This window comes from Acipenser ruthenus, chromosome 34 (assembly GCF_902713425.1).
Source record: "Acipenser ruthenus chromosome 34, fAciRut3.2 maternal haplotype, whole genome shotgun sequence".
In the NCBI taxonomy this organism is placed as follows: Eukaryota; Metazoa; Chordata; class Actinopteri; order Acipenseriformes; family Acipenseridae; genus Acipenser; species Acipenser ruthenus.
Window position 1 is genome coordinate 2884498 of NC_081222.1, and position 16107 is coordinate 2900604.

Below are 16107 nucleotides of genomic sequence, written 5' to 3' on the forward strand. Positions count from 1 at the left end.
AAGCAGCACCCTCTAGTGGAGAGGATGGTGAAGTGCACCCTCTGGTTCTGAGATGGAGTTCGTTAATGGATACCATTATAAGCCTGTCTTGGCTAATTACATGGGCATAAAAAAAACCCTGGGATATTAAATATTGATATGGACCCAGGCTTCCCCAATAATCAGTTTGACCTTCATGCATTCTTTTATACAGTAACTCCTGCTGCACTTAAACAGTGCCAAGGAATCCTTGCGGATTTAGCATGGCAACAGAACTGTCCTGTTCAGCATAACAACAGAGAAGAGGCAAGACAACTGGAGTCTCTCCATGTCTTTTTGAAGAGTTGTAACTGTCTGTGCCAGGGTCAAGAAGTGAGGACAGAGAAACATCAGGGGGTTTGAACCACAGCTTTATTGGCTTGTCAAAGCTGTTACCACTGTCTGGTGCCAAGCAGTGTTTCCATTAAACCCACAGGCAATGACCATTTATTTCCACCCGCAGCAAGAAGATTCAGGGCCAGTATTTAATTGCTGTGCTCAACCGGGGACATTAAACTCAAAACCTGGAGTCGGTTGTTTTTAATTGAGAAGCTGGTGATTTATAGTGTGTGTTACATGCTAAGGGGGAACGGCACTTGCAATAGCCAGTGACAATTATTGTACAGTCATGTCCCTATTGTAACCTGTTAGCAGGTACACTTATACTGTCACTGAGAGTGTACAGCTTGGCCGAATGTTATTATTATTATTATTATTATTATTATTATTATTATTATTATTATTATTATTATTATTATTATTATTTATTTCTTAGCGACACCCTTACCCAGGGCGACTTACAGCTGTATACAAAAAATACATATCAAGAATTACAGTACAATTAAGAGCAAGATACAAAATACAATGACTTCAGTCCTAATAAGAGCAAATACAAAACACAGTATGATTTGATATTATATTGTCCAGAAGGAGAGAGTTGAGTTTTACAGGTGTTGTCTGAAGAGGTGTGTCTTGAGGAGGCACCGGAAGGTGGTCAGGGACTGGGCAGTCCTGACATCCGTAGGAAGGTCATTCCACCACTGTGGGGCGAGGGTAGAGAAGGATATAGTCGAGTTCATCGTGAAAGTGAGTGAGAGGTCCCGGGGGGGCGGTACAGTACAATTAAGTACAAATTCAAAGGTGTTAACAGACAGTGAGGAGAGGTCAGAGGGGACAGAAAAGAGTAAGGAAGGAGAGAGGAGAAGACCAGTCCCACCTCCCCGTCCAGTGAGACGGGGAGTATGGGACAGGACGTAGAGAGAGGACAGGGCAGCAGGAGTTACAGTGTTATCAGGAGAGAGCCAGGTTTCAGTGAGAGCAAGGAAATCGAGAGAGAGGTGGGAGGTAAAGGCAGAGATGAAATCAGCTTTGTTAGCAGAAGAGTGACAGTTCCAGAGGGCACCAGAGAGAGTGCTAGGGGGGAGAGAGTGGGAGGTTAGAGGGGTTAGGGGAGCAGCGGCGGAGAGAGGACAGAGGACAGGAGTGAGAGGACAGAATAACAAGGATGTGAGAGACAGTCACAGCAGGACAGGTGACACAGATAGGTACAGTAGTAGTGGGAGCAGGAGCGGTCGGGGGAGGGTACAGACCTGTCTAGTAGTTGGCGTCTTCCAGAGCGCTGCTACGTTCGGATTTTCTCCAACAGCATCTCCTCACAGGACTCCCACAGCTAGACTCCCGGCTCTTTGGTAGAGAGGCTGTACGATTGGCTGGCGCACAAATAGGCTAGCTGTCTATTATACTAAACTGCGCTAAAGACAATACTTAAGCAATACAATAGTTTCAATGCACTTCAATGAGGGCACACAACTACAAAACGCGGTGTGGAAACCAGTCAAATTGCAAATCAACCTCTATTCAATTTAACCACACGCACCTGGTACTAATCACAAACAGTAGATCACCTCATTAAAACAACCCCACCTTTATAACGTTACTTAAATACAGCTAATGTTAAGAGTTGGAATGAGGCCTCTAATAGCCACTGGGAGAGATTTGGAAAAAGTCCTTGCTCTACCCGTCCTCGCTCGGACTGCCACAGCTCAGACTGCCCTTGGATGTGTGGCCCTTAGACTGCCACAGCTCAGACTGAGGAGGCTGTATGGTCCAGTGGTTAAAGAAATGGGCTTGTAACCAGGAGGTCCCCGGTTCAAATCCCACCTCAGCCACTGACTCATTGTGTGACCCTGAGCAAGTCACTTAACCTCCTTGTGCTCCGTCTTTCGGGTGAGACGTAATTGTAAGTGACTCTGCAGCTGATGCATAGTTCACACACCCTAGTCCCTTCGACGGCTGGCATTCTAAGACACTGTTTGTCAATTTATACTGTCCTGCAGGTCTAGAGCTGGTCCAGTTTACACACTATCTAAATTCACTTCAATCAACCACAGCTCTGAACACTTTAGAAAATTAACTCCTTCAACCAGCTAATGTAGTTACATCAGCAACAAGCATTCAATTGTACTTACCAAAACCGCTAGTTTCTTCTTTCTGAGTGCAAACAGCAAAACACAATCCAAGCAGGTCAGTCACTAGAACAACTGATTAGCCAAGGGAAAAAAACAGCGTTGATTTTAACACTACAGCCAGGGAAGAGACACGCCCAAACAGCTGACTTGAAAATCGCTGACCAGTTTACACTCTGTTCTTTTTTTTAATACAATCTGAAAAGTACTGCCTAAAAGCAGAGTTGTGAAGCTGTGATATGCTGAGGCAGCCTCAGAATCAGTGCGTGCTGTACCACCATTACAACATAATACAGTCGACAGGCCCATGAACCAGGGGATGCATGAACACGGAATAAGCCGAGGTCTCCTGTATTAATACAATAGTAGAATAATCACCTGTTTCGCTTTTTGTTTTGGGGGTGCTTTTTTGTTGGTTAATACTTAATATTAGCAATGTATATTACTCCCCCAGCCTATAACATTTTAACAGTTCATTCACAGGGACGGAAATAAGACTCCTACTGCACAGCAGTTTCACCCATTCCAGGTTTTACTACAAGCTTGATTAGCCAGTGTATAGGTAACAGTGTCTTATTAGACCAGGGGTCTCAAACCCTGGTCCTGGAGAGCCCCGATCCTGCAGGTTTTCTAGGTGTCTTTACATCATCAGTGGCTAAAGATCTGCAATACCTGTTAATCTTGACTAATTAAGCTAATAATTGGTTCAATTAAGTAACTGAGAGATTGGTTGAAATGAAAACCAGCAGCCCCAGTAGCTCTCCAGGACCAGGGTTGGAGACCCCTGTATTAGAAACTCATAGTAAAACCAGGAATGGATCAAACTGCTGTGCAACGGGAGTCTTATTTCGAGCCTTGCTTTCTTGGGGAGTAGTTGAAATGGACTCCATACTGCACCTTAGTTTTTTGGGGTTTATTTGGTGTGTAATGCGCTATGGGATCCTTGTAATGAAAGGCACTACAGCAATGTGAATTATATTGTTATTAAAACACCACTGCATAGAAAGTGGCCCCTCCATAGAGAGGTGGGCTGTTCACAGTGGTTTCCCACTGTAGTGTTGGAAACTCTCTACATCCGCGGAAAAGGACCCGCGTACAAGCCTACGGGGAATCAAACTGCAATAACACACAGCCGTGCGATCCCGCTGGGTGTATTGAAGTAGCTGCATTAGTGCTGTTATCGAGCAGCGTGACGGAGTGTCCCAGTGCCTCAGAGAAATGGCTGGGTACATTACTGCACTGAGCAGGTCAGCCCTCTAACACGGGATCAGTGACCTGCCTATAAACTCCACAGACGCAGCTGCTCAGGGTCTGCACAGATAGACAGGCATGAGAGATGAGGGCATTGAATTTCAAAGCACTGGCCCTGAAGAGACTGCAGACTCTGTGTGTTACAATGAAGATAAGTGATGCACTTGCTGAGGCTGAGAGTAAATAGCTTTCCATACTGTTTAGATGTGGCTTTGCATTTTATTTGCTCTCATTCATTCCCTGCTTGGCATTTTAGAGACCAAAAATATCAGTACTTATACAAACTCCACCAGCTCTTATAAAAGTTTACTGTAGGAAAAGCACAGCAAAGTGTAATAAAGCACAGGGACTGCATGGGAAAGCATAGGTAGGCACTGTAAAGAATAGTGAGGTATGGTAAAGCATATAAATTAACATGGCAAACCAAGGTCAAGTATGGTAGACGCATTGTATAACCATGGGAAAAGAGCAAAAATACCATACAGAAATACAGTGGTAAACTTCTATAAGGGAATATCTGTAAATATTGAGAAATATATATATATATATATATATATATATATATATATATATATATATATATATATATATATATATATTATTTGTGCACAATTCCTATTGTAATTACAAACAGTAGAATATGCGTATATGTATGGTCTCACTGAAGAATATGTAATAATTGCGAAAGATTAATAACTGTGAGGAGATACAGATTGTGTTTTGCTGCTGTGCTGTTTTGCCTGTCCAGTTGCAGATTGATGCCGTCGTATTATTGTGGAGATATTTCAGGGTCTGCTGCAGGTGAGGGATGCCTGTTCTAAGTGGTTCTGCTCCAACACTAATCATTTTTCACCCATACTGGCGTCCAGCTAAATTCAATAGTGCCTGGAATACGAATTTGCCCATAGTTTAGTACAGTACAGCATAGAGCATTGGGGCCAATTAAAGACAACAGGGCTGCAAGCTGGCATTCCAGTCAGAACCAAATTCAGGTTAATTTCCCTATTGGAGCTACATCATGATTGAAATATACAGCAGCAATAGGGGGGCGTATTACAGAAACACCCTAACTGCCAATCCTATCTTATCTTAGCGTTAGGACGTCCGAAGTGTCAGTTTAGGGGAATTCGGATTACAGAAGAAGAATTCCTAACTCATTTTCCGATCTCAAGTTTAGTATAGGAAAGAGTGTGTTACAGAAAGTTGCTAACTCGTTCTTTTTTTTCCTTAACATTTAGGGCAAGGTGGCACTTGTTCTATCTTAGATTTGAAAAAAAAGAAAATCCATAGCTTGTAATGGTAATTCTGCATTTATTTTGAGTAAAATGAGACAAAGAATACATGTAACAAGTATAATTCTGTAAATTACAGATCCAAGCGCTGTAAGTACTGGACATATTTGTACATGCAAGGTAGCCTAATTAAAAAAATATTGCCTGCCAAAACACATGATCAGACACTTTGAAATACAACATAGGTTTACAAACACATGCTAACTAGCTTTAGGCTACAGTGCGCTTGATAATTGAGAAGCAAGCAATATCTGCTTAAAATGTATTCATTTATTTGTGTAGCTATGTATTTATTTATTAATTTTATTTTTATTATACACCCTAAGATGTGATTGAAGCTTCATCCACTTTGCTATCGGTACATGTTCTCACCTGGGAAAGCACAGCTAAAACGACGTCATGACAAACTCCCTGGAAATGTATTTTGTGCACCCCCCCTGCCCCCAGACCTATAGTGCTGGAGGTCAACACAGATCTGAATGGCTCCACTGCAGAACCGCAGGCGCCCTATCGGCCACAGGAGTCGCTGGTTCATGGTGAACCGTGGATTGCCCTGCAGACCCAATCCCTCCCTACCCGGGCGGCGCTCGGCCAATTGTGCGCTGCCCCCTAGGAACTCCCGGTCACGGTCGGTAATGACATAGCCTGGATTCGAACCTGCGATCTCCAGGCTATAGTGCGCATCCTGCGCTCCACCATGTTTCTGCTTTTTGACAGTTTATAAACGATATCATCAGTAGTCTGTATAGCAGAAGCCCTGAATAGATTCAATTAGACACTTGACAGTAAACAGCTTTAATTTCCAAAGACAAAAAAAGTAGAAAAAGTATTCTTATTTTATTATTAATGTTTGTTGTGGTAGTTTCAGTACCCAAGTGAAGAGGAACCAATCACAAAATATATTATTTTTCTCTTTGGTGACGATGTAAAACTAGATGTAGCGCGAGCTGTGACCGTTGTCCCCTTAATTCAGACTTGATCAGTTGAAAACAGATATGATTTAATGTGAGATAGGATTCCCTAATTCAAGTTAAGATAGGATAGAGCACTCAGGAAATTATAGCTACCTGTGACTTAGAAAGTGCTTCTGTAATACCAAGTTAGGAAAAATCCTATCCTAGCAACGAAAGATAAGATAGGAAAGCAATTTGGTAAGTTATTCTGTAATATGCCCCCAGGGGTGCAGATTTGGCGCTAGATTCTCGCACCAGGGTACCTCATATAGTACCAGCATCATTACATTTATGTTTTATTCCTTAGCAACCATAAATGATAAGTTTCTAATTTGATTTGGACTACTCACATGACCCACCCACATACACAGGAAAGAAGGTTCATATATATAATACATCATTTTTGTTTTTTTTTTATTAAAAAGGAAAACTCCAAAACCACCTGCGATTAAAAACTTCTTTAATGGTCTTATCGGACAACCTCACGGAGCGCTTGGCGAACCCACGTTACACCACGACCGACCCAACAGAACCGAACCGGCCCGCTTCTGCCCAGCTGTCATCATAAAACCAGTAAGAGAACAGTAACACAGCAACACGTTATTATGTTTTATAAAGAACTGGACGGGGGTGGTCAGGCTGCAGCAATAGATCTTGAACACAATGCAAAATATTTACTGTATTATAAAGAGATAACTGTAAGGCAGAACCGTTTCTCTTAAACGTGCCAAACATTTCCGAGACAGCTTGTATCACTTCAGAAACGTATTCAATTATTCTTTCCACTTTTCTAAGTTGGTTGCCCATGCATTTACATGATAAATACAGTGGTGAGGGATGTGTGTGTGTTCGTGAACAAGTTTAGGAATCCTGTAAACCAGTGGATCTCAACCCCGGTCCTCGGGACCCAGTATCTTCCAGTTAGCGTTGCAACAGAGCTCTCAATTACTTAACTAAACCCTTAATTGAGGCTTAATTGAGGCTGCGTGGGCCAGTGGTTAAAGAAAAGGGCTTGTAACCAGGAGGTCCCCGGTTCAAATCCCACCTGACTCATTGTGTGACCCTGAGCAAGTCACTTAACCTCCTTGTGCTCTGTCTTTCGGATGAGATGTAATTGTAAGTGACACTGCAGCTGATGCATAGTTCACACACCCTAGTCTCTGTAAGTTGCCTTGGATAAAGGTGTCTGCTAAATAAATAATGCTAATAATAATACTAGGCATTTTTAATTGTTTGCAGCTCTTAAACAGTTGGAAATATCAAGTTAACTCTAAAATCGTTTATGTAACTTGAAATCTGCAACTTTTTAGGTGCTTGGAACAATTAAAAAAAGGTCTAATTAAGCACATTATTAGTTTAATTAAGGGTCTAGTTAAGTAATTGAGAGCTCAGTTGGAATGACAACCAGAAGGCACTCTGGTCCCCAGGGCTGGGTTTGAGAGCCACTGCTGTAAAGGGCTGGGATCGGGTATTTTCTCCCCTACTCAATTGGTGTTCTATTTTTTATTTATGTATTTTTTTTTTTAAATTTAATTTCTTTAGGGAAACCCGATGTACTCAGTTCGACGAGGGATGGGGAATCAGGGAACGGGGAGTAAAGGGGGAGGTGGTGGTTTCATCCGGTGCGTAGGATGATGTGCACCCCGGAATCCGTGAACACGGGTCCGCTCATGTCCCCCACTTTCAGCGCGAACGAGGCGTCTTCAAACGGCTTCTGCATCTGCCCTGCAGAGTGGGACAGAATCACAGAATCAGACACACAGTATGAGAAACCCTGCATCAGAACAGCAGGACTGATGCAGGGCTCCTGCAGCTTAACTCTGTGAACCGCCTAGATTAACGATACAGCCATACAAATACATGATGAACTCCTAGGGCTGGATACGTATGGTTTTAATTTAAAATGAACAGGAATGAGGTTTTGACTCATTCCTTATAAATGTTTCCTGTAGAAAAAGCATAGCAAAGTGTAATAAATCAGTAACAGCACGGTGAAGCATTGCAAAGAACAGCAAGGTATGGAAAAGCATGTGAAATGTCATAGCAATGATTTGTGTATAATATAATGGATTTACTTTCTGTATAAACATTCCTTTTCAAAAACAATAACATTATTCACCAAAAAAAATTATATATATAATCCGAGCTGGGACATTTACATTAGTTACCGAGGATGTTTTGGTGCTGTGGCCTTGACTGCTTCATGCTTTTGACTTCATGGTTTTGAGGTGGGCGTGGCTAATGTTATTCAATAGGCTTAACTTGAAATGTGAAATTGTACAGTTTTTTAAAAAGCGCTCTAGCACCACCTTGTGGCCCTTAAGCGTTGGTTCCTAGATTACAGCTGAGCAGCTCCTGGGATGGAAAATCAAGACAAATACCAGCTTGGTTAGCCACAGTGTATAGGTAACAAGCTCAAGTGTGTCTTATTATTTAACTCCTAGTAAAACCAGGAATGGATTGAACTGCTATGCAGTGTGAGTCTTATTTCCATCTCTGCAGCTCATGCAAATCAATAGGATGCGAAAGGTGGACACTATTGGAGAAAGCGAGTGCGTAACCGTCTGTGGTCTGAGAGTAGTGGGTCACTTTTTTTTTTTTAAAATTTAGTCGTTGCCAATTATTTTTATTATTTTCTCCCAATTTGGAATGGCCAATTATTTATTATTACGGTCGGCTCACCGCTACCACCCCTGCGCTGACTCGGGAGGGCGAAGATGAACACACGCTGTCCTCCGAAGCGTGTGCCGTCAAGCCGACCGCTTTTTTTCACACTGCAGACTCACCATGCAGCCACCCAAAAGCTACAGCGTCGGAGGACAACGCAGCTCTCGGGCAGCTACAGGCAAGCCCGCAGGCGCCCGGCCAGACTACAGGGGTCGCTGGTGTGCGGTGAGCCGAGGACACCCTGACCGACCTAACCCTCCCTCCCCCCGGGCGACGCTCGGCCAATTGTGCGCCGCCCCTTGGGAGCTCCCGTCCTCGATCGGCAAAGGAATAGCCTGGATTCGAACTCGCGACTTGCAGGCTATAGAGGGCATCCTGCACTCACGTGGAGCGCCTTTACTGGATGCGCCACTCGGGAGCCCCCCAGTGGGTCACATTTTACTGGAGACCCAGAACCTCATGTAGTTATAACAGCAAAGTCACTCTGCAGCATAACAGAGTTGCAGAATGAAATGGTGTTCAGAGAGCAAGACAGTTATTGCTAGATCTTCGTTAAAAATGAGTCCACTACATTGTATTTTAAATCATGGGTCTATGGCGTTATTCATCTTCAATAAGGAAATACTTACTCCGAACAGTACTACCTACAGCTATTGCCAAAGGTTTTGCATCACCCTAACAAATTCTGCTTCATAAAGTCGAATGAAACCTGCTGAATAATGTTATGTTAACATGTTGAATTATATACCGATTTCTAGTTTTCCATATACTTAACAACAAAACTGACAAATTGAAAAATGTGGCATTTCGAAATCTAACATGAAATACTGTACTACTGTTATGGCTTCCGGCAGCGATAACATTTTGTAGTTTCTTTCATTATATGATGTTAAATAAAATATCTAAATAAGGTTCACATCATTTAAAATAATAATAATAATAATAATAATAATAATAATAATAATAATAATAATAATAATAATAATAATAATACTCAATCCTAAAATTCTAGGTGATGCAAAAGTTTTGGCCAGAACTGTACATGTATATTCAGTGTCTTTTGTAAAAGAATAAATAAAAAAAGATATAATAAAAACCATGATGTTGCTTCCAGAAGGGATCACGTCTATCTTTCCATGGTAAACTGAGCCTGGCTATCTTCACATGGTACACATATGAAAGCTGGTGAGGCTTGTAACTCCTGAACACCTTGTTGGCTTGATCTGAAAATGTGAAACGGCTTCATACTGGTGGGAGACTCGATGAAGCACAGTTCGTTTTCTCGTACCTCTGCCAAAGGACCCCAGATCGCCACCATTGCGAGCGGAGCTGCAGTCACTGAACTGAGAGGCCAGCGTCTCAAACTCCTCGTCTCCAGACTTGATCTTCTCGATGTACTCTGCAAAGAGGAACAGACACAACCTCGCTTTAAACACACAATTCAATTTCCAGTTCCTTTTTTAAAACCAATTTCTTGGAAGGAACTGAAATTTATATTTTGGAGATGTAACTGTCTCCTTACAATTCCACAGGTTAAAAGTAAAGGAGATAAATTACATTTATTATAGAGAGATAGATAGATAGATAGATAGAGGTAGTGGACAAAAAAAATGGAAACACCTGGGTAAATGAGGGACACCAAGTATATTGAAAGCAAGGGCTTCCACACAGGTGTGGCTCATGCATTAATTAAGCAAATAACATCCTGGCATGCTTAGGGTCATGTATAAAAATGCTGGACAGGCCTGGTTGCCTATAATTATGGCTAGCATGGCTGCAAGAGGAGACCTCAGTGACTTTGAAAGAGGGGTGATTGTTGGGGCACGTTTGGCAGGAGCTTCAGTGACCAAGACAGCTCAACTTGCTGATGTTTCACGAGCAACAGTGTCTAAGGTGATGTCGGCATGGAACTCCGAGGGAAAGACATCATCAGCAAAGGGCAACAGCGGGCAGAAGCGCATACTCTAGGATTGTGATATCCTTGCATTAATTCAAAGTGCAAGGCAAAACGGACGAGCAACTGCAGATCAATCGACTGAAAATTTCAACCTGGGGCGTGAGCAGCCAGTTTAATCAAAAACAGTCCGCCGAGAACTCCACAGAGCGGGATACACTTTACATTGGTGTTTCCATTTTTTTGTCCACTACCTACCTCATCTATATATATATATATATATATATATATATAGATGACGCTATATATATATATATATATATATATATATATATATATATATATATATATATATATATATATATAGAGAGAGAGAGAGAGAGAGAGAGAGAGAGAGAGAGAGAGAGAGAGAGAGAGAGAGAGAGAGAGAGAGAGAGAGAGAGAGAGAGAGAGAGAGAGAGAGAGAGAGAGAGAGAGAGAGAGAGAGAGAGAGAGAGAGAGAGAGAGAGAGAGAGAGAGAGAGAGAGAGAGAGAGAGAGAGAGAGAGAGAGAGAGATTTTTGTTATCTCAGATGAGTGGGATAACATGCACTAGTTCTGAATGTGTCTTTGATTATATTCCAGTCCAGTGGTGTGCTGCTGAAATTGAGGACGGAGCTGCATGTCGGTAGTTCAAATAATACTGCCACCTACACGTGCTTTATAACAACTTCAAAATTGTCTGAAATCATTTCAAAGTTCTATCGTTTTGATTTGTAGCCCTTTCATTAATACTGCCAGCAATGCCAGTTTCTGATCTGACTGCGTCTGACTTATCTGAGCAGCCTGCAGCCCTTTCATTAAAACCGCTAAAGGTAGGAAACAACACAGGATGTAAACTGACTGACTGAGCTCAAGGGTCTAATGAAAGACGGTTTGCAAAGAGGTCATAAACAGAGCTTGAAATGAATCTGCGTCGAAGCATATGCTGGCAATGAAAGTAAAGATCTGCCAGGGAAAAGAATCCCTGAATTCATTGATTCAATATATATATAAAAAAAAACAGGCACACATTTTACTGCTGTTTATTTTAAACATATACTTGCGGTATAAACAGAACAGTGAATGATCGTTGGTGGTATACGGTTTTTATTCCCCTTGGGAGCATGTCCTTACATAGAGCTGCTGGGGCTTATGATTCACTGGGACATTCTCCTGTGGATAAAAACCGTCTGCCACCAACGATCAGTCATTATCATACATATGTGTTTGCTCAAAAGAGCCAACGTTTCGGTGTGTTTAACACCTTTGTCAAGGGAAAGCGTGATTGAAAACAAACAGTGGAGGTACTTGCAGGCTTTTGATGCCATGGTAACTACACTCACTTATTTTTATTTAAATCTATTTAATGTGTTTGTGATGTCATTTACTACATATTTAATGATGTAACAATCTACTATTCCTTTCTATTTAAACCTTCAGGCATCGTGGTTTTGAGTCTATTTATCCATTTATTTTCCTTTATTCTTCTACATTGTGCATGAACTAATCTTATTCTTCTGAAAGTACAAATTGTAGGTATCTATCTAAATTATTATGCTACACAAATAAAATAGTTGAAAATAATAGATTCACATACCCGATGTGTTTGAAATACAGTCATCTTCGGCTAAGAGAACACCCCTCGGGAAGCAAGCGAAGTGTTCTCTTAGCCGAAGTGTTCTCCAAGACAGACTTGACCGCCAGACACAATATGAATCAACAAATAAATCAATATGTACCACCTGTCATGACACACATGCATCAACATATGAAACGAACAGAATAAGAGAAAACAAACAGGCAAGTGTATGTTAATAAACTACAATAAAGTAACAAACTAACGTTAATAAACTGTCAACCTAAACACAGCACCCCTACACATGTTAAATGCAGCAGCAGCAGCTCTAGATTCAATATGAATTAAGACTGAATAAACCATTTGAATTTAAGTTTGAGGATGAAGAGTTATCAGGTTGCAAAAGAGTACTGTATCAGTTGTGAACGAATCGCTAGCGGTGCCAAACAGGTGTTCTTTAAAGCGAAGTTCCTGTTCTTTAAACCGGAGCATTTGTATTTGGAAAGAAAAGGCTGCTGGGCCACGGTCCGAGGCTCTCTACTCACCGTGTATCAGTTCCAGGGCCTCCTCTTTGGAACGCGTGATGTTCTCCTCTCGCCAGGACGACGGGCGTCGGGACTGGCTGTGTTTGACCAGCAGGTGGGAGCAGCGCACCTTGTCGGGCTCCCCCTTCCCATCCGCCGCCCCGGACGGACGCTCCCATTGGCTGGCATTTGTGATGTGGTTGAAGTAGTACACACGGCCTGAAAGGAGGGATGGAGGACGGGTGGGGAGGATTGGAGGGGTGAGGAGGGATGGGACAGATAGATGAGTGAGGGGAGAAGAGGATGGAGGAGAAAAAGGCGGCAAATAAAACTCTGGTTAGATTTCATTTGATGCAGTGGTTCCTGCAGTCAATGTTGTGAATCTGTAATACTGCAACAATGAAACTCGTTGCAATACAGCAGCAAGGGAGCACGGCATTAAAATCTACTGCTGTCGCTGTCCACTGTTTTCGTGCCATCTGATAAATCTGTATTTTAATAATGTCGTTTCTGTCTTCTTTTGAGCATGTAGTTTATTATTAATACTCCAGAGAATTATTATCATGCCCTAGACCCTAAGAAAGTTATTTAAAGGGTACATAAGGACCTTTTTATTTTACTGTGTTACATGTTCCCATGTGTTGCTACGACTGTTTACGTAAGGTGTGTGTATTGTTTTAATTTTTTTTTTTTTACATTTTGACCACTTTTTTAAACTTTTAAATTGCATTCCACTGCCTCAAGATGGCTTCCCATGTACCGGCATGGACCTCTCAGAACTACATTTCCCATCATCCTCCTGCTCAAATATGTAACAGAGATGGATTTTCGCTTTTAAATCCGTCCCTCCGTCCATCTCTCCTCTCCGTCCCCTGCTCTCTAGATTTCTATTTTAAAAACCTGGACTCGAAGCATACTGCATAAAGCATGAAGTCAGATCTCATTAGTGAGAACCTATCTATATCTGTAGTGTTCACTCAGATTCTAGCTAGTGTAACAGGCAGTGTTGAGTGATGCACTGCCGTTATGGACGCTGTTCCGTCAGTAAAATGAGATGAGGTTAAAAGCTCTAGAACCACGAATGCAGACGAGCCTGGATCTTTTGCATTGTGGTTAAGGCGCTCGCTTGCAGTGCGTGGTGTCACCGCCCTGTTACACCAGTATCAAATCAAGTAGTATACGGTTTTGGATTACATAGATAGATAGATAGATAGATAGATAGATAGATAGATAGATAGATAGAGATAGATAATTGGGGTCATTTCCCAACTGCTATCAAAATTGTAATTAGCAGTATTAGCAAAATAAGCTTCTCGCAGTGGCAACACATTATTTAAATTGTGAAGTCACAGTTTTAGTTAATTATATTGGCTTCAAATGTAAGCAAAATATCAATATATCAGAAATGGGGCAGCAGTGTGGAGTACTGGTTAGGGCTCTGTCCTGACCAGAGGGTTGTGGGTTCAATCCCCAGTGTGGGACACTGCTGTTGTACCCTTGAGCAAGGTACTTTACCTAGATTGCTCCAGTAAAAACCCAACTGTATAAATGGGTAATTGTATGTAAAAATAATGTGATATCTTGTAACAATTGTAAGTCGCCCTGGATAAGGGCGTCTGCTAAGAAATAAATAATAATAATAATAATAATAATAGAGAGTCTAGTTGAGTAACTGAGAGCTCCGTTGGAATGAAAACCAGCAGACACAGGACCAGGGCTGAAAACCACTGGTTTAAATGGCCTAGGTAAGGTGGTCCACTTAAAGGATAACTTTTTCTCTACACTTCTGTACTGTGCGGTCAGTACAAGTTTAGGTAGTAAAAAGTCACTATTTCCGGACAAGAATGAGGTGATGTCCTCATCTCAGGACTTCAAATAATCAGACCTCACTGCTGTCCTCCTGAGCTTAATTCTGCACCAAAACCTGTTATAGCATACAAACAAAAACACCATAGATAAATAAACGACATCAGGTTTGTACTTTAAAAAAATATATATATCAATATATCAGAAATGGGGCAGCAGTGTGGAGTAGTGGTTAGGGCTCTGGACTCCTGACCGGAGGGTTGTGGGTTCAATCCCCAGTGGGGGACACTGCTGTTGTACCCTTGAGCAAGGTACTTTACCTAGATTGCTCCAGTAAAAACCCAACTGTATAAATGGGTAATTGTATGTAAAAATAATGTGATATCTTGTAACAATTGTAAGTCGCCCTGGATAAGGGCGTCTGCTAAGAAATAAATAATAATAATAAATGGATTTTAATAAGGAATTGAAAAACAGGAATTGACCACAACCCTGCAGGCATGCATGTATATATTTAGGAAGTCGTGCGTTACTTTGTTCTAAGGATCAAAAAGAGGATTCCTTCTCACGGTCAGCAATTAACACCATTTGTTGCAAAAAAAAAATAAATCTAAATACACACGAAATCAAGTATATACTGCATGCAATACTGCTTCGATAACATAGTATTCTACAGCTAAAACTAAAAAACGAGTATGGGGAAAGCTGAAAAGAATGCATCATGAATTAAACAGATGCCAAGTATTCTACCCAAGTTACACGCCACCGTGCTGCGTTCTTAAAGAACCGGACCTCGTTGGCTTACCAGTTAGTTTATATCGCCTTGAGGTGAGCTGCAGAAACACACGTCACCTCCCTTTTTAAAGCATTTCAGAAACTTCTGGGGCAGCGTGCCTTAGCTGAATGTGTGCGTGGTTGTGTCAAAGCCAAGGCCTGCATTGCGATGGAGTGGGCGTCAAGATTTTGTTTCTATGCCCATTCAGTTCAGAAGCTGTCAGCACGCCCCTTTATGAACGTATTTATAATATTTGAAAAGAAAGAATTTAAAAAAGCAGCCTCGTTTTCAAGCAACATGCATTACATATAAACACACCTATTAATATAGACCAAAATGGTGGGTGCATATTATAATTTCTAAAAACGAAAACAGCATACATCGTACAATAAAAAAAAAAAAAGAAATGCGTACCATATCAATTCTGACATGGTTTCAGAGAAAAACGTGCAAAGTCTTGAAGGAGTAAACGCGTTGCATCGTGTACAGCACAAATTCAAATTTGCATTTCCAAAGTGATTCAATGCGTGTGACGAGACTGCGAGAGATGTATGCACCGCACGCCCTCGCCTTTCCTGCATTGAAATGGAAGCGACGCGGGATAATTTTACAAATAAATACTGACTTATTTTTTTTTTTGCAACGAGGAGTATTTGTATTCACGGCATTCCCGCTGCAAATCACAGTTTTTTGTTTTAATATTTTACCTGAACTCCGGCTCTGGCGTTTCTCCCAGCCTGAAGGTAAACTTTCATCATCTGCCATTTTTTCTGCATTCATTTACAAAGACAACCCCATTCACCGCCGGAACTGTGTTTATAACTCGACGCTTGCAAAGTGACTGACGTGCCTTTCTCCAACCCCCT

At 41.6% G+C, this 16107-nt stretch overlaps 1 protein-coding gene across 1 annotated transcript; it reads right to left on the reverse strand.

Annotated features, from left to right (window-relative positions):
* Positions 1-5025: 5025 nt before the first annotated feature.
* Positions 5026-16107, reverse strand: LOC117402007 (peptidyl-prolyl cis-trans isomerase NIMA-interacting 1). Its single transcript, XM_059006953.1, has 4 exons — positions 15949-16107; positions 12682-12879; positions 9935-10045; positions 5026-7704 (listed from the first exon to the last, which is right to left on the reverse strand). Exons 1-4 carry the CDS (start codon positions 16019-16021, stop codon positions 7595-7597), a joined length of 492 nt encoding a protein of 163 aa, XP_058862936.1. The 5' UTR covers positions 16022-16107; the 3' UTR covers positions 5026-7594.